The sequence below is a fragment of the Poeciliopsis prolifica genome, unplaced genomic scaffold (genome assembly GCF_027474105.1).
Source record: "Poeciliopsis prolifica strain line A6 unplaced genomic scaffold, Auburn_PproV2 SCAFFOLD037, whole genome shotgun sequence".
NCBI classification, from domain to species: domain Eukaryota; kingdom Metazoa; phylum Chordata; class Actinopteri; order Cyprinodontiformes; family Poeciliidae; genus Poeciliopsis; species Poeciliopsis prolifica.
The window spans coordinates 3,756,278-3,775,807 of record NW_026562412.1 but is presented as its reverse complement, the minus strand read 5'-3'; the positions used below and the strand labels follow the sequence as shown (position 1 = coordinate 3,775,807).

At 40.0% G+C, this 19,530-nt stretch overlaps 1 protein-coding gene across 1 annotated transcript in view; it reads left to right on the top strand.

Moving 5' to 3' along the window:
- Positions 1-13,875: 13,875 nt before the first annotated feature.
- Positions 13,876-19,530, top strand: part of msrab (methionine sulfoxide reductase Ab) — a 37,525-nt gene continuing 31,870 nt past the window's right edge. The window contains 2 exon segments of the mRNA XM_055053182.1: positions 13,876-13,959; positions 13,961-14,072. Of these exon segments, the coding sequence (XP_054909157.1) occupies positions 13,879-13,959; positions 13,961-14,072 (193 nt within the window). The 5' untranslated portion in view covers positions 13,876-13,878.

Below are 19,530 nucleotides of genomic sequence, written 5' to 3'. Positions count from 1 at the left end.
CTAAATTCTAGCCGTTCATCAGCTTTAGGAAATATCCGTTTGGATCTGCTCAAGACAAAACCAGAAACAAGGGGAAAAAAAGCCCACGATGTAGAATACACATATATAAGCCATGTAGGTATATATGTATGAGGATCCAAGGGAGAAGGAGGAGAATAGGGAAATAAGGGACGGACGGACGAGGAGGACAGGCGACTGGCTCACACGCAGACACAGTGCGCTGAGGAGAAGCACGGGCTTCAATTTATGCTTTCTGGTCGACACCACCCCCCATCTCACATACATCCATACACACACACAAACACACATCTATCGAATGTCCCGCCCCTATCTGCCCCTGTCCCTATCCTGTCCCGTACTGGATGCATGGCCCAGCTGATCAGTGCACAGGGATTAGCCAACAGGGCCAGCTGGCAGGGATTACACAGGCAAAGTGGGGGGAGGTTTGCACTGGGCGGCGGGGTGGAGGGGTAACCGAGGGGTGAGGGTAGATCTAAAACTGGGGGATGAGAGGAGTGGGGGGGGGGAGGCTGGGGCAGTTCTCTTGTCTTGTCCTACACACACACACCTGCATATAAACACGTATTAGTGCACTCACACACTAGAAGCAGATGAACGGTTTGGAGCGACCGCTGCAGAACAGAAATGAGCTGCAAGAGTGACGTCTGTAAGCTACGCATCACATCCTCTCTTCCTGCTGCAAGCAACAACAATGCACCAAGCTGGTGAATGGATGTTAATGTGGAGGAGGCCACGGGTCGGCGGGGTGGGGTGTTGAGGGGCTGACGGCAGAGGGAGGGAACCCCATGAGAGAGTGGAGCAGGGCTGACAATGCGAGGCTTTGACCCTTGACTCCTTCCCCGCTCCATCATCCGCAGCAATCAGCTGATTCTGGTAAATGGGCAACGGCAGCGGCCACCCCCCCCATCCCCTCTCGCTCCCTGTCAAACACACACGTGCACACCGACACGAGCCCCGCTAACGCTGCTGAATCTACCAGGGATGACCTTAGCTCTTTTTTTTTTTTTATTACCAGCCCTTTTCCAGTTCCCGCTCCCTCCAGCGCACCGCTGCTCTTTTCCGTCTCACGCCTCACTTCACCACTTAGCTCATCCCGGTATTCCCGCTGCTATAATCATTCCCGTTCTTTAAAAAGTGTCCATGGCTGTCGTATCCACACAGAAACAGGAGCGTATTTTCATCTGGTCGTTGTTGAACAGTGAGATTTTCCTTCTCACTGTTTTCGTAAGACTTCCATATTACTAATGTATTTTATCTCCACCGGTGTGTAGAAGTACACAAATCAATAGGTCACACATTAAAAGCTTTTTAAGAGTGAAGCTGTTGCTGTTGGGTTTTTTCTTTTTCTTTTACAATAAACAATGTAACATTTTGTTATGGCTGCTGATCTGATTTACTCATACAGCAGCATCACTGCTTCCTTTATTCAGTGTGGGTATTATTTATTATCCTTCATTAATATAAGGTTATCGGGAAAAAAAGTGGAAAGAATAGTTAAACTGATTTTATTTCAGCCTCTGAAAAACATTGAAGACAAATCTTTAAAAATGTTCCTTAAACACAAAAAGATTGACGTTCACAATTTATGGAGCATAGACACAGTCTGTCATTAACTCCTCACAGTTTTATAGATTTGAAGCAATAAATCAAACATCTTGTTTATCTGTGTGCAAACAGTTTGAGATTCCGTCTGAGCTTTTTGTAAATACATGTGTCAAATATATGCAAAGAAAATTTAAATGCACATACAGACCGGAGGAACGGGCTCCTCAAAGTGTTTTTCTGTAGATCTAAAGTGATGTTTTACGTGGCCTCGAAGGCTAACATGCAGACATGGCTGATGTGAGACTTACATGATGTTAGGTTGGATGTTTTCTGCATGAAATGCACGGACACATTGGAGCAGAGCTCTAGTGTGAAACACCAGAGATCCTGTTTTTCTGTTTTTGGAGACAAGATAATTTTTTTTTCTTTCATTTGGAATATTTTTCTGTTAAGGATCATTCTTTCATTTGCCCTTTAATTGCATGGTATGGTGAAAGAATAAATGGTCCTTTTTCACAAAAAGTTGAACCTTGTCCACGTCAAAAACACGGCAGAACAAATATTTCTTACAGCGTTTTTTACGCCTTCACACTTGGTCCTTAATTTTTAAAGACGAGAGTAGCAAACGGGCGTGCAACCACTGCTAGCTGGCAGCTGCAAAGATCAGAAAGACTGGAAAAAATACTTTTTTTCATCAGACAGAGAAACACGGGCAAAAAAAGAGTCAAGCAATTGTACAAAGAGACAAGCCAGGAGAGACAGACAGGCAGAAAGAGACAGACAGACAGGCAGGCAGGGACAAATAGGCAGTGCTCGTCTCCCACTTTGGTAATCTGATGGGGAGATTAGCAAGCAGGCAGCATTTGGGTCGGATTATCAGGTCATTAGAAAAGACTGGTGCTCCATAGCCTCTCTCATGTGTTAATGTGGCTTTACAGGTCCTGAACGCAGTCTGTGCAGATTGCAGAGGATGTTTATGACATCGTCTCTAAACATGCAGAGGGCCGCATCACCCCAAAACCCCTCAGACCTGCCGTGTGTAACCGCATATCTATGATGTTATATAAATGATTTTTTTTTGTTATATCTGATTTACTTGCAATTCTCATATTTATCTAAAATGTTTTATATTGGTCGTCTCTAAATATCAGATTTAACTCATCCATAGAAATGTATCATTTTTAAATGGCCTCTAAATGTGCACTTGTAATTTATTTTCATATTGCATTTCAATTATTTTTTTAGACAGTTTTCTTTTTTTCTGATTAAAAAAATATTTAGTTTTTAGATAAATTACAAGTGCAAGATTATTCCTTAATAAAAAGTGCAGTTTATCAGAAAAATACATAGGATTGAAATGTTTTTTTTATTTTTTAATCATACATTTGTGATGCTTAATGATACACTTGTTGTAGTTTATGCAGAGTTTTTAAAATATATTTCTTGTTGAAAATATCTTTAGAAATCCGCTTGTGTTTTGTTGTATTTTGGTCAGGGATCAATGTTGCTGCTGTCAGTTGTGCTGATGTGCAGTATCGTTGCAACGCTGCGAAATTGGTCTCAATTTCACAAGAACAGACAATGAAGCCTCTGATAAGCAAGATTGCTTTACTTGGCGTGTGTGCGAGGCTTCATGCCGAGCTTATTGTTCCAGCTTCACACCAGCCCAAACACAGATCTAATGAGCGTTAAGTGTTTGTAACTTTTCTTCCAGGATCGATCACTTTCTCCGTTAAAATCTGATCTCTGGTCCCGAAAATCTTCGCTGCTGCTGCTGCTGCTGCTGCGTACACCCTGTCCCAGTTCCCCACCCCCCATTCCCCTTTTTGTCAAATAAATTGCTATGTGACCTACTTCCCATTTTGCACCATTTCGCTCGCATTCAGATATTATTGTTTGAACATGAGTGATTTGCTTTGGGGCATACGGTATCAAAGAGGGCACATTTTACGGTATACAAAATAAGGCATGCTTTACTGTAAGTGGTTATAAATTAAATATAAAAATGTCAACTTCAGCGTGGACGGCGTTTTTGTTCTGAGTTTTATCTGTGGGTTGTTGTGCTGCGGCCTTTTATTTATTTTTTATTTATTTATTTTTTTTACCAGTTTTTGTTTCTGAATTTTCTTGTGTGAATTGTAGTTAAAATACATGGTTCACATATTTTCTGATTAACACGTGAAGTAATTCTCAGAGCAGAGAGGATGTGTTTGTGATGGCCATGGTCAGAAAATAAGGCAAATCAATGTTGCAGCCTAGCTAAGCAGAAAGCACACTGGTAATTTTTAATAATAAGCATTGCTAATTTATTGAGGCACGTTGCATTTATAACCCAGTTAGATCTGCACCAGTTGGCATCCAGGGCCCTGCCTTGACTTGTGGTGCAATTTTTTAAAAACCCACACTGATGCGAGGATCCTGCATCCAAAATACAGTCGTGGAGTGCTGCAGTAACTTGATATTATTTTTGCATTCTTATTTTAGGTTTTGTTTGTTTTTGGGTGGAAAATTTTTATTTATACCTGCATGTTTGATTTTAATTTTCAACTGAAAAAGTCAAATATTTCCATGTGTACAGCCGTGGGTCGCTGTGTGACTCTGTATGTGTGAGATCAAGGTTTCTTCCTGCAGAATCCCAGTGATGGAGCGATGGCACCAGAGACCTCACTGACCCTGATTTATTGGGATCAGAATCCACATGACAGCAATTAATTTATGTCCATTAACCACATTGCTTGCTCTCTCCTTCTCGCTCTCTGAGGACGTTTTTTGAGCAACCAGTTCGAACGCTTTCCGTTTCTCTTTGACTTTTTTTCCCCCATCCGTCAGCGGGTGATCTCACTTTTCGTCACTCACTCCTACGGGTCCAATTCTACATGCAATGATTGTTACATAGCTGCATTTTTGTTCTGTTCACAGAAAAGCAACAGAATGATATTTTAACGGGTGTATCCACTCTTTAATTAAAATTAAAAAAAATAAAAATACATGGTGAAAAATGTGAATAACTTAAACACTGATAAGCAAACTGACTAGAACTACACAAGGAATTGGATATTAATATTATAAGCTGTGCATCTTCTGATCATGCCATGACATTCTGCATTCTGTTTTATCATGAAAGCATCATTTCATTCAGGTTCTTATGCTCAAGGGCCTTTTTATTTTTCCCATTACATTCAAGTTTCCTTATTCATCCTCAGTGGCCTACATCTGCCGCCACTTCTGCAACTTTAATTCTTCTTTTCTACCAGTATCCGTCAGCCACGTGTTTTTTGGGGGGGATTTTTGTGTTTTTTTGGCCTTTCAACTCAAGATGGGAGACTTTGCTTGAGGGGGAATTTGCCATTTACTTCCACAGACAAAGAAAAAAGAAAAGAAAAAGAAGGGAGCATTAGCACTTTGGCTCTTTATTTGTCTCCTTGCTTTGTGCATCTTTGCTTTTTTCTTTCTCCACCTATTATAAAACTCAGGCCTTCACATCTTCACTCAGTCCTCCGGCTGGAACAGAAATCACTAAATGCATCGGGTAGCCTTGATCAGGAGCGATGAATTGTTTAGTTATTCTGTCCTGAACTTGAGTATAAAAAAGTCTTCATAGATGCAGACTTTCTATGTTTCACTTTGTAGAAATGTACAGATTTCTTGTTTTATTTTAACACATTTCTGCTGACGCCTAATTTGAGATTTATTTTAACGGAGGAGACGATCGGTAAAAAAACCAAAAATCCTTTGCAGCATCTCGTCGCTCGGGGACAGGTTCTCCCAGTGTCTGCTGAAGGATTGGCTGAGGATGTGGTGCGGGAGGAAAAGTTGCAGTTGGCAGCATGCAGGAAGACACTGCAGAGGGAGTGGGGGTTTGCAATAAAGGATTTTAAATCAAAGCCTCTTTGGTAAAGCAGAGGAAGGGAGGTAGGATGGAAAGGATGGGGCTGTGGGGGGAGGTAGATGGATACAGGATGACACAAGGTCCAGATTAACCCTAATCTCAGGTCTGCTGGTTTAGGTAAGGCCGGGGGACCGGAGGAGGCTGTGCCATGATGCCAGGTGGTCATGAGGAGGTTAAAGCTGGAAGAGGATGTGGGATCAGAGGGGGTGTTGCTAGGGAAGAAGAAGAGCAGCAAATAGAGTCACGTTTTCGATATTTTTTGCTTTGAGCAAGCTTTTTTGCAGATTGAATTAAATAAAAATTAACAGACAGAAATCAAAATGAGGGAAGCTGTTGTGGTCTGGGTTTGGAGTGGGGGGAGGTTATTCGGATACCAGCTCAGCGGGGGGCTGCGACAGAGGTGGCAGGGTGATTGGGTGGTTCGTACATGGTGACAGTGGCACATGCCCCGGTGCATGGGATTAGAGGGACAGTTGGTAATCTGCTGTTTAGGCTGTATGTAGGGCAAGAGTAGCTTAGCCCAGCCGCTCTTAGCAAGGCTGGAGCGAGAGGGAGAGGAAGTGGACCGGCATTATGGACCAGCACTCAAATCGCCCATCAGGTCCTTCTTTTTTTTTTTTTTTTTTTTTTTTCTGCTTTTATCCACCCGCTCTCTGCCTGGCTGCTTGTTTCACATACAGCAATATGTAAAAGTCTTCACACCCCTGAACATTTTCACATTTTGTCACATCATAACCAAAAAGACCCATAAAAATAAATTGGTCTTTTTATGTGATAGACCCACATAAAGGTAACAAGGAAAAGGATGGACATTTTTTAGAAATGCAAATTTGAGCCCCCTTTAAAATCCACATCAAACTTAATTAGAAAACACAGTCCGCCGATGTGTAGTTTAGAGAATAAATCAAGCTGTTCTCCGAAGGCCTCAGAGGTTTGTTACAAAAACATCATAAAGACAAAGGAATAAAGCAGGCAGGTTTAAACCAGAGTTAAGTTAAAATAACCAAAGCACCAGTAAACGTAATAAAATCAGTTCTACTTATGAGCTTGTGAACTCTGCAGCATTAATATGCATTAAAATAGCACATTTCATCAGGAATATTCCTCCTATGATGTTCAGGATGCTGCAGTCTCTCCAACCAGCAACCAATTATTTTTTTTTTTTTCCCAGCTGTCGTTTTCTTAATTCTGCTTTTACGTGGTTAAGAAAGTTGCTGGTACAAAGTAGTACCTAAAATGTAGTTTCATCATTTATTTGCAGCAGCAGTGATGAGCAGATGTCATTCCAAAAAGGTCATGATCGAATCATCCAAATATATTTGATGACGAAATGCTTCATGGCTTTCTGACGACTAAATGTTTACAAAATCTTACTGTGAAAAAATTTATCTTCTAGAAAAACAATAGCTTAAAATGCTAACATTAGTTTCTGCTTTGTTGCAATATGACCTGTTGATGATTCAACTTATATCATATTGTAGTGCAGTTCCAGTTAATTTTGTGTCAACAAAAAAAAAAAATGGTTCTGTCTCATAAATGTAAGCTTAGCTTTGAAAGTCATATATTTTAATGATTTTTCCTACCACTCTCCCTCTACACACATTTAGCTGTCCAGAGATATCTTAGCGGAAAACTTGACACTGAGATATAGCAGCCGTTCTGTTTCACTTGGAGCATTACTGAGTGAAAAACTAGTAATTCCCAGGTTTGTTAGATCAACAAAATAATGTGCGACATTCTTAAAAGTTGGCTCTGCCAGAGGCTGAGAGTGCAACTGCTGAAATAACAGTCAGCAGGTATCATAAGTTGAATTTGATCAGGGTCTCCAACACCAAAACTCAAATTTGATCCGAATGTCTTACTTCATATTTTTGGCCATCTTTAAAAAATATATGTGAAAGAAGTTCCAATAACGAGCTCGTCATTAGGAGCCTAATCTATTTATACCTTGCATGTGTTTTTGTTTTATTTCATTATGTAGAGAAGACTACAGTTTCCATGGAGAGTACTTTCATTGACTAAACTGCAGACCTTGATGATCCTTGTGGTATTACGTTTTGAGAGCACTCCATATTTGAGTTCACCTGTAAATATTGACAATAATTTAAGAGTCACTTCATAAATGGAATTAATTACTTGAACTGCTGGCATAACAACTGCAAAACTTCACTTTAGACTATGCTGCATGAGTCTGAACTGAAGAACTAATTGGAAGAAGGTCCTCAGAAGCATAGGAAACCCAAGTATACACTGCATAGGCGCAGTTGGTGTCAAATGAGAGGAATGCGCACAGAAATATGAGAGCATGCAGTGTGTAATCACTTTCAAACACAAGAGGTTGTGACAGCTTTCTTCTTTAAAGTGGAAACATTTCAGAAGTGACAGTAATACACTTCACTAAAGTTCAAAGTCGTGTTATATTTAATAATATTTCAGAGGCAGTAATAATGTTACTGTTTCTTTTATTATTATTTTTGCTTCATTTAAGTCTTATAATGATCAAACAGTTAATCAGTGGAACAACGGGACAAGCTCTGGGATCATTTATATTACAAAGGCTTTTCAATTATCCAACAAAATCTCCCATTTGTGACTCCTCTAGTTTCAAAAATATTAACATGTGTGAGGGCCAGTTTGGTGGTTCAGAGATTAGAGCAGTGAGCGAACAGGACAGAAGGAAAATGGTTTGAATCGCAGCAGTTAGAACACCCCACTCTCATGCAGCAGAAAATGGTTTCTTTTGCCTGATGCGTCAAGTTCCTGCAGTCCAAAATTAAGCACTAGGATATTCTAAGTGGACGATTGTCTTTCTGAGTTGGTTTGGTGGGTTGGGTGCGTCTTTCTGCATTATTTTTGTCCACTTCTCTTCTTTAAAATAGACGCCTTGATGGATTTTCAGTGTTCGACTGATTTAGATTGCAGGCAGGCTGTTGAAGAAGTCAACGAAAAGAAACCCATTTCCTGAAGATGGAGAGCAGCAAAAACCTCAGGAATAAAACTGTGAAGAAATTTAAAGCAACGTCGATCAGAGCTCTGCTAAATCTATAAACTGTAAATCCACCAAGGCATGGATGTCCATCAAAGCTGCAATGTTAACACTGGAGGAGCTGCAGAAATCCACAGTTCAGGAACAAAGATGCGTTAACAAGAAAACATTGTGTTTATACACTCCACAAACCTGGCTTTTATTAAAGTCACCTCCTTCCAAGTTATTGCTCTGTCCCATACATGGCTTTATCGCAACTAATGCATATTTGTACACAATTTATGTTCACCACGTAGATTCCTCCAGAGTTGTGGGTCTCTGCAGCTCCTTTTCTTACTCAGTCTTTCAGTTTGAGAGGTCTGCATTTGGTGCATTCCATGTCTATCATGTACATGTGCAAAACAAATGAGGCCCAGGTTTTATTAAAGCAGAAAATCTCAAGGGGAATACACACTTTCTTAAAACTACTATTTATATTGAGTGAACTTGCCTTTGTAAAAATTCTAAATTTATTGAGATTTTATGAGCACAATAAAAAATTCTCCCAATGAATCTATAAAAGAAATGCTCAAATAAATCAACTTATTAACATGTCACTGTTTGGTGCATCATAATTTTCACTTTGTTACATTGTGTTGGGTCTCTAAAGTGAGAGAAAAATCAGATTCTGCTCTAGCCGAATGACCTATGCAGAGAATATATTTGCTGCAAATTCTTGGAAATGCTCCATTATCCAAACCACCCTCACCCTTCCAAGTCATTCAAACTAGCCTCCATCTCTTCCCATTCTGCAATGAGCCTGCTGATTTATGTCAAGTGAACTCAAGCACAGGCAGGCATATGAATGGAAATTTGTCAAGTTTGCTTTTCCCACTCTGGTCTGTGAATACTGCCAGAGAACCACATTGCCCCTAACTGCCTGTAGCAGCTTCAGCAGAGCAATCAAAGCCTTTGTTTTTTTTCTCACCAGCCCACAATCCCACCTGCTTTGGCGAGAAGAAAAGATTCCTTTAAAAACACAGAGGCGGCATGATTTATTATTCTAATTAGTCAAAGTGAGACTTTAAAAAAGCCACAATTAGACTAAACAAGCAAAGCAGTTTCCAGGTTGACGACCTCTTCTTCTGGTCAGATGTTAATGGAAGCGCAGTTCTGGTCAGAAGCTTGCATCCACTCTTTCACTGCAGGAATGTCATGTTAATTTCAACTTTTAATGATGGGATTTGGACGATATTCAAACTCCAATTTCACCGATGATTTTAAGCACAAATTGTTTTCACAAGTCTGAAATTACTGTTGATTTTTATTAATTCATAGGGTCAAAATTCTAAATCTGAAACATGGGCCAGATCTAAACTTTGCCGTTGTATGCATTTTAAGTTCTGGATCTAACTTATTTACTCACTTGAAACAACATCAAGTTAAATTTAAACTGTCTGTAGCTTTAGCTTTGCATTAATGTTCCATTCAAACACCCAAGTGGTCCAAGTTCACAACATCGAACTCTTAAGTTTGCTCTAGATATAGTTAAAAAAAATGTTGGTAGTCTCCTTTCTTTCTAAACTTGTGACAGGTAAACAAACCCACAGCATGATGCTACCTCCACCATGTGACAATTGATACTGTGTTCCAGGCACATGCAGAGGGGTCTTTAAACTTTTACAACTTTCTAATTAAATCCTAAATGTGCAATTTCTTTTTTCTGAGCTGAATGCATTGAATAAAATTGAACAACATTGTCATTCTCTATAAACGAATGCTACAGTTTTAGATCTATGGTCTGTGTTACAATTAGACCATTTGTAGGGGCCCCTGAATGTCTGGAGGCCCCCTGGAGGAGGAAGCGACCTTCTCTCCTCTGGTCTGTTTAACAGCTCAGATCAACTCAGCTCTCCAGGACTGTCAGCAGCAGAAACAGACACTTTAAACCTGTTTGCATTGTCCCCACATGCTGATAATGATATCATATGATCCAGTTAGATTCTTGATTAATATGGGTTGTTGCTATGTTGTTGTTCTTTTGTTAAATGTGCCCTTTTTTAAATTTGAGCCCCCGCCCCTCCAAAGTTCTCTGCACGGCCCTGCTGTGTTCTTAGTTTTGAAAGTCTTCTTTTGGCTCCTATAAACTTACTTCCTGACATTTTGGCCAAACAAGTGAATCTTTGTCTCATGTTGGTCATACGACCTTTCTCCAGAAACATTTTGGTTTGTCCATGCATGCAGCTGCAAATTTCATTCAAATTTGGAGAAGATGTTTGAAAGATGGCGATCCATTAGGTCCAAGCCTGCTGAAAACTTATTGAGTACTCTTAAAAGAAGGGTCCATCTTAGGAATCCAACCAATTTAATGGAGCTCTGCCAAAACAAGAGTCATCAAAATCCATCTAGAATGATGCCAGAAATTTGTTGACAGTTAGAAAAACCTTGTGGATTTTCTTCTCTTGCTAGAAGGTATTAAAAGAAACATTCACTGTATGAATGTCAGTATTTGAGCCTATATTTATCATTTTGACACGTTATGTATGGGGAAAAAATGTATGTTAAACTTAGACCTGTCCAACAATTTCTTGTTTTTAATATTTATTATGGTTTTTGATTTTAAAAACCACAATAAAACCCTAGAAAAGCAAAAGTTCAAATAAATCATTAAAAGCCCCAAATGAATTAAATTGATGCCAGTGATGCAAACATTTGATAGAAACTGTATTTTGAGACATACAAAAAGTCTGTCTGCAGGGCTTTCTGTCTTCATGAAGTGAATTACAAAAGGCATGTCGACTTCCACCGCATATAGCAGGTATGTGACCTGGCTAACCAAGTGTCTCCCATCAAACCCCGGGCTCAACATGGAGTGATACTCTGGTAAATAAAGTCTGCCGCAGTGTTTAATTCCAGGTCATTTCATAATCTCTCTGATAATCACATCTGCACATCTCACCGCATTCACTCTCTGACAATCAAACAGCTGCAAGCTGGCATGTTCGCAAAATCTTCTGCTACGACACACCAGCTATGCACGACCATGCATGCATGTATGCACAAGTGGTGTAAGAAAGCATGTATGAACACTCATGGACAAATTGCCTATGTGCACGAAAGCACTCAAGCACATGCATATCCACTCCTTCTACATTCATTTGATCACAGAAATTCCTTCAAATTAAAGTAGATCCTTCTAAAATCACAACTCTGCAGAGGTTACAGAAATGATATTGATTGATTTTTAAGTAGAAAGCGCATTTTTAGAAGCAGAGAAGAATGATAAAAAATGAACATGGCGTGTCTACTGTATTTATGTAGTGTCTCCGCATCCCTTTGGTCCTCTGTACCTCATCCTTTCTTCTCTTCCCACACCGCCTCTCCAAACTCACAGTTACACCCAATCATCCGGCATCAACAGGCATGTGAACCTGGCACTTGGTTCATCTCTCCTTCTGCCTTCCGCTCTTATTCTGGCTGCTCTGTTTTCATCCGTGTGCCTCCACTCTCCTACCTTTCGGGTAATTACCTGGCATTTGCATTGCAAAGTCCCCCCGTTCAGCATTCAGCTCTTCCACAGGTGACTGAGCTTCATTTCTCTGGCAGATAAGAGAGGGGAAAAAGGAAGACAGGGAGGAGGGAAGGGTTGTAGAAGAGGCTGTGATGTTATTTTGGCTTGCAGAATATGGGAACAATGCCCTGAGTACTTCTTTTTTGTTGTTGTTCTCATTGACTGGATCAGAGAACAAGGAATAATACTTTATGCTCCCACTGACAAACAATTATCGTCATTACCGTCTCATCGTTATGTCTTCCTGAAGTTCAAGTTGAAAGCAGTGGAGAATTTGATAGAAAATGTCATTCTTTGATATTCATTTTTTTTACCCACTTATGATTACATATATAATGTGAAAACATAGTGAGACAAGTTTGATTCAAAGTACTTGGCTAAATCAATAACAAAGCTGTTGAAGTTGCACAGGTGATTCACTGCGGCGGTTTTTACTTAGTAAAAATATTTCAAATACTTTAGTTTTCTTCATTTTAACTTATAAATTAAAATGAAAGTGCGAAGATGGTTTCCAGTATCCATATTAATGCATTTTTAGTGTTTAAACTTAGAGGGGCTCTCAAGTATTCACAGAGCTATTCATGGACAGTTGTGCTCCCTGCATAACATATTTAGTAATCCAATAGTGTCGCCACAGGTCTGCCTAAAAAAATCCACCAGCTGCTGCAGATCCAGGACGCTGCTGTTTGTGTTCTCACTAAAACCAGGAAGTTAAAGCAACCCAGTTGAACACACAGATCTGGCTTTCTCAGAGAGCTCAGAGAACAGACTTTAAAATACTTCTGTTAGTTTATAAATCACTGAACGGCTCAGCACCAGATATACTAAAGATCTGCTCTGGGAAGATCAACCTTACGGACTTTTCAGGACTTCTGGATCTGGTCTGCTTCGCTTCCCCAGAACCAGAATTAAACATGGAGAAGCAACAAAATGACCTTTCAAAAAATTGTGAAACAGCTGAAACCCTTTCAAATCGAGACTGAAACCCACCTGAACAATGATAAATGAAACACTGACCAACATATTTGATGTGTTGATGATTTTAACGAATTCACTTCACAAAATGTAATGTATGTTATTGGTTTTCACAATTGTTGACTCTGTTATGTGTTTATTGATGAGTTTTTTTGAAGTTTTCACAGTGTACAGCACTTTGAACAGCATGTTGCTAAAATGTCCTATACAAATAAACTTTGATTGATTGATTAATTGATTAATTTATAGATAGTATACTATGTAGATATACCACTTTCATTAGCCTCTGAAATGATTGTTGTCAAACTTTCTGTTGAACAAATTTGATTTGGAAAAGTTTCCTCTCAGTGATTTTAACTGTCATGTATTTGTGTTTATTTTTTTATTCTATGAAACACCAGCATCTGCATAGTTTTATATTTTGACTGCCTAATGGCATCATTCTTAAATATTAAACCAGATATTTAATATTTACTCTCTGCAGTTTCTTTGATGGCTGCTCTTACTTGTGGACAGTGTTTGGCTCCTCTAACCACTTCTGCTGGTTTCTAATAAAAACACCAAATTACCAAAACTTGCACAGACCATTAAGACTGGTATTTTATACATCTATACTTTAACCTGCTTCACCAGACGCACCTCCCACCAAACGGGAGCAGATAATTGGTGAGTGCTCATTTGCATGCTGAATGTGGTGGATATTTATTTAAATTTAATTTCGTTCCCGCACACGGTGCTCTGCAGGCTTTTGTGCCAAAGTCATATTAACCCCTTGACTAGTTAATATGCATCGCACGACGTGGCCCACGTGCCATGAATATTCATACTGATGGCGGGTTTTTTTCTCTCCCCCTTTCCGGTATCGCTCCCTCCAGTCCTCGCCGTGTAACGTAAGTCGGTGCCCGAGCCGTTATGAAACCTTCCCGGAAGGCTCCGCCGCAGCCGGGCTGGTTTCCACAAACACGCAGAAAGAGCGCAGCGCAGCGCAGCGCTGCTGCTGCTGGTCTGCGCGTCGCTGCTCGCCGCTGACAGAATGACCCATCAGACCGAGCTGCCGAGCAGAGAGCGGGCTCTCAAGGGGAGGGAGGAGAGAATGGTCGTAGCAGGTAAATTGCAGAGTAACGTAAGTTTATAAAAGTTGATCAAAATTGCGGAGTCGGATTTTTTTTTTTTTCTGGAGCCACGTCTCTGCTGAAACTATTACAGCTTTGTTATGTAACGTTGACAAAAAAAAAAAGAAAAGAAAAGAAAGACTCACATTGACTGGAGAAGAACTGAAATTCAAAATAATGCAAGAAAATAACTTCATATATTTTTTTTTGATCCGGATTTTTATAATATTTTATGCATACCTAAATCACAATCAGCTTATTCATTTGCAGCAACAGATGCAGGCAAAACTCCTCTAAGGCATTTTGGCTTTGTGACTTAGTGCATTATCCAGCTGAAAGGAGCTACATCCATCCATGCGGCATCTTGAAGCGCTGGGTCCTATTCAGCCTGTACATCATAGAAAAACACAGACAAACAGGGCAAACAACAGTAAAAGCTCAGTAAGGTAAATTTTGAGTGGCATATTCACCTAACATACATAATTTTGACTTGGGAGGAAGTCAAGCCATCCTCCAAAGGATGTCCAGCTGCCATGTGTTTCCCAGGTAGACAATTCATACACGCCCAACAATCTACATCATGTAAAAACCATTGCTTCATGGTCAAAGGTTTTAAGATACTTTGATCCAAATGTCTAGTCATCAGTATTTGGTCCTTGTTAAACTCACACAAATCTCTTCTAACACACTAAACTTTCAGGACGGTTTTCACTTCTAGTGCATCCCACCTGTATAGGTTTTCATATCAGTGGTCATAATGTTATGCCTGAATGGTGGTGTATATTGCTTGTCAGGGGAAGCTAGAAATGCAGCAGTTTCTTATTTTAGAAAAGTAGAGAAATGTCAGTTTTTATGGGTTATAGCGGCTCTCGGGTTCAAAACAAAAAAACCTCAACATTTCTAAAACCTTCCATCACAAGAAGATATCCAAAGGTGGAAGCAATTGAAAATAATATTTCCTAAACTGTACTAGTCATCAGTTTCTCAAAACAATCGAGGTCCGACTCCTGATGACTGAGGTCCAGTTCAGAGGAATATGATCATCATAAAAACACAGAAAAAGATTTAGTTCTCTCTACGAACAGATTCAGCCAAATTTCAAGATTTTTTTTTTTCATAAAGGTTAAAGAAACATCCAGAGTAATAATCCAAATAAAGACGAATCAAGTTCAGTGAATACTGTTAGATTTCCAGTTTAAATTGCTGTTTTTAATGCGCTATTATTAAAAAAGTACTTGTGTTCATGAATTTAAAAAAAACATGAATTCTGGAAACAAAAAGTGAACTGAAGCTACCTTGATCAGTTTTCACCCTTTGCTGATGAACTTGAAAAAACAGAATATTTCAGCTCAAAGTTCTTAAAATCGAATGCTGACAGTATATCAGTATCAGAGCTCTTCAACATCAAACCCAGCATTGTAGTTAAGTAACAAGGACGCGATTACATATTAACATTAGTTTAACCTTTGGTACACTCACTGCTCCCTCTGTGTTCGATATTAAACAGTTTGGAAGCAAACAAGCACAGAAAAGACTTTTAGTTTTGTGCAGGTGAGTTTAAAACACAAACTGGTGCATGATTGTGATGTGAAAATAGTACAAGATTTTAACATGTTTTACAAATGAGAGTCTAAGAAGTGTGGCCTCTTTATTCTGATATGCCTAAACAAAATAAAATCCCATTTCCATATGGGTAATTTAATCTCAGTTTAAGTCAAGTGTTCTCTGTGACAAGTCAGTGATTAGGTAGTCAAAAAGTTTGGTTGTCAAAAGGTGATACTTTTATTGAATATCTATCTTAGATAGCTGTAACGTGTGTCCTGATATTAAACTGGACACACAGTGATGTTGATTCACACATCTTTGAATCAACGGTAACTTATAAAATTCTTGTCCAAAGTTAACCTTGGCAACCAACATGCATTGTAAAATATTTTGAAGCACTGAAACGTTTTGAGATCTAATCTTTGGACACTGATAAACTCTTTTTTTAGTGGTTGTAAGAGCCTTCTGGGTTGTTTGTTGTTAGTAGTTGCTGTCAACAGTTTTATTACTTGGCTGATCGCACCTGCACTTTCATTCACCTGCTTGGGTTTCTCTTATGAAACAGGATGGCCGGTTATGAGAAACATTATGCAATCTGAGTCGGCTGCTTGCATTTGTCACCCGTTCAGACACTTGCGTCCGCTAAGTGCATTGTGGGAGCCAGGCGTGAGTGCTTAGGAGGAAGAGGTACTACAGCATCCAGGGGCCCATCTGGGCATTATGCGCATGAAGGCTCCACCCTGTCGTAAGTTGCCTCTCCGTCTGTCGAAGCAGCTCGGAGACACGGCATGGCAGAAATCTGTTCCTCCCCTTTCACCGTGGGGGTGGCAGTTTAGATGAGGATGGTTTTTTTCTCTTCAGTGTGTGTGTGTGCATGTGTGTGTAGTATTTCTGTGGTCCTCCAAACAGTAATGATTTAAGGAGTGTCTTCACATGGGCCCAGTTCAGTCCCAGCTCCGTGGACCTGATTGCGGACACCGTTTTATTCCTCTCTGCATCGAACAGGACTCGTTTTCAGATTAACCTTTTGCCCTGGCACCCTGATAAAGTTACTCCTTATTCCTGGTTCTGTTTCCTGTTGCCCTGCATTCCCTCCCTCACTGTGGTCTGTGTGATGTGGTCTGTGACCTTGGCAAGAATTATGCAATGGCAGATTGCTACATGGTAGGGGCACAGTCGCTATTATTTTGAGTCAGGGCAGGATAGACTGCCAATATTTCTCCTGAACAGGATGGGGGGGAGGGGCGGGGCAAACCGACTGAAATCAATTTCTGCTCCGTGTTTCGCTGTAACTGTCATAAACAGATTCATGGCAATGATATATCGCCAGTATTGTTTCATAGCTCTCTCTAGATGCCCTTTCTGTTTTTAGTCAGTTTGTGAAGAACGACAAAGTGGTGATGCAAGTTTACAAAGATAGGCAAATGTGAGCCAAATAAAATAAGGACTTCCTCTATGTGGAGGAGGGTTTCCTAAAATATAAGTTAGTCGTTTCCTTTTTGTCTTGATATTGATATTGGAAAACATAGATTTAACAATAGATGACAGAGAGCAAAAAAAAAAAAAAAAAAATCTAACTTTATAAACAGAAATGGAGAATATGCATTGTGATCTATAGTTGGGACTTCAGTTTGCAGCTCTGGTCAGAAGTTCATCCATCCTATTTCATTCACTTTCTGCAATCTGTTATGTGAAATATGCCTTTAGCATTATGTGGTCAAACCCATGCTTGGAAGTTGATACAATATTTTTAGGTTAAAAAGGCTCACCATGGCAGGAACACTTTATGTTCTTTGTCTATCTTGAAGTCAAAAGTTGAATTAATTGTGTTGATACTTCCCGTTCAGGTTTTAGTCACTTGAGTCTCTCTTTCTGCAGGTTTGTACACAGATTCCTAGTATGTTTTCTTGCCTTCTCTCGCTGCGTCTCCCTACGCCTGTCAACAACAGATTTTAGCACACAATAAGATGTCCCAGTAGTTATAGCAATAAATGATATTATGGTTTTGAGACCATTTTCAAGTAACTTATTGATAATAGCATGATAATGCAAGTTTGCTCTCTCCCAGAAAAATAAACTTGAATTTTTCAAAACACTTAAAACTGGAACTAGAAATTTTTTTTCAATATCCAAAATGAAACACAACAACAAAAACAGAAAAAAGGAGTAAAAACCACACACAACAGAAACAATAATTAAAACTGATTTGAAGTCGCTGTAAACAAAATTGCTCTAACATGTTAAACATCAGAGCAGAAATTCTTGACCTCATTTCAATTTATAATGTGATGACTTGATTAACTGCTTACTGCAACAGACTTACTTCTACCTATTTTTATTTTCTGCTTTTCTCTCTAACCTCTCTTCCTTTTTTCCCCCCTTTCTTTTCTGTATCGAACCCAAATCAATTTATAATATATTAGGGCTGGGCTATAATACAATAAACATATCAATCTTGATTGTCACATGATCAATATTTGTAGAAAATACATCTGATAGAATTCCCTAATAAAGTAAATCTGTGCGGTTCTCACTTAATACTCAGTCATTTCTGCTAAAACTGCAAAAAGAGCTTTATTTGGGTGTGGAGGAAGGGCCGGTTTGCATCATGGAAATCTGTAACAATGTATATGAATCAAAACGCCACAAATAATTTTGACAAAAGAGGGCCCAGTCAGATACAAGCAAGGTGCACCTAATAAAGTGGCCAGAGCGTGTATGTTTAAGTGTTTCACAAAGTTCTCTGGGTTGTTTGAAGGTCACTCTCATTAGTTCCTTAATTTACGTCTTTTTGTTGTGTAAAAACAGATTTCAGTCTTCCCCCGTCTTTACGCCCCCTTTGCCCCACTCTTTTCTCGTCCCTTCCCTTCCTCCCATCCAGCAGAGGGTAGTTGGCACCAGTATAAAGCATCAGCCTCCTCCGACGACTCGTGCCTGACTCCTTGCCAACCTGTGCGCAACTAGAAAGAGGAAAGGCAAGAGGGAGGGAAGGGAAAGAGAAAAGAGAGGATTTTTGGGAGGAAACACACCGAGCGGTCTGGAAATCAACCCAACTTCACCAGTTTGGCATGCTGGGATAGTGCCTCTCCCATGTCTCTATGTGAGGAGGCAGCAGCGCTTGGACTTCAGTTGTGCGGGTGAGAAACACAGGACCATAGGTTGAATCGGAAGGTATGAAAGGCTAAAAAAAATCCACCACACGACTTCAAACTGGGTGTTTGTTTTCCGCTGAGCACCAGATTGTTGTGCCCCAGAACAGTAGTCACCTTGATTCAAGCAGAATGGTAGGGCGCCCGGTCCAACGTTTTGGTTCTGATCCAGCCGCCTACAGCAGCTAGGCTTAAAGCAACAAAAGGTGACCAAAGGATTTTGCTTCATTCCTTACGTACACTGTGATCTGCACTTTCCAGATATCTGCAAAAACAAAGGTGTGCTAAAGAACTTAAGCCTGGATCCCATCCAAAACAGGAAAAAAACCTATTCATGAGTCCTTTCCACATTTTCAGCCTGTTAACTTCTTTTGTAAACCCAGGCAATCCCCCTCCCCGCTTGCTTTTTATCGTCTTCTTTCTTTTGCTGGGATAGTAAGGCAGCGTAGTGAGGGTATTCAGCCGGGTTCTTTCTGGATGCGTGTGTGTACGATGGGGTAATTCTTGCAGAGTGGGGTGTGAGAAGGAGGGTGTGTTGGACCCGGCACAATGAAAAGCCTGGCACCAACTGGACCTCGGCCAGCTCCTCCACAGGAGAAAAAAAGCACAACAGCAGTTGATGCACCAACAGTTGTGCTGCAGATTGTATGCACGTCACCATGCAAGTGATTGTCAGAGCAAAGTGCGGTAGTGTGAGGAAGCGAGTGTGAAGTAAAGACGGAGAGCAGCTTAAACACTCGGATATCATGTCAACAGGT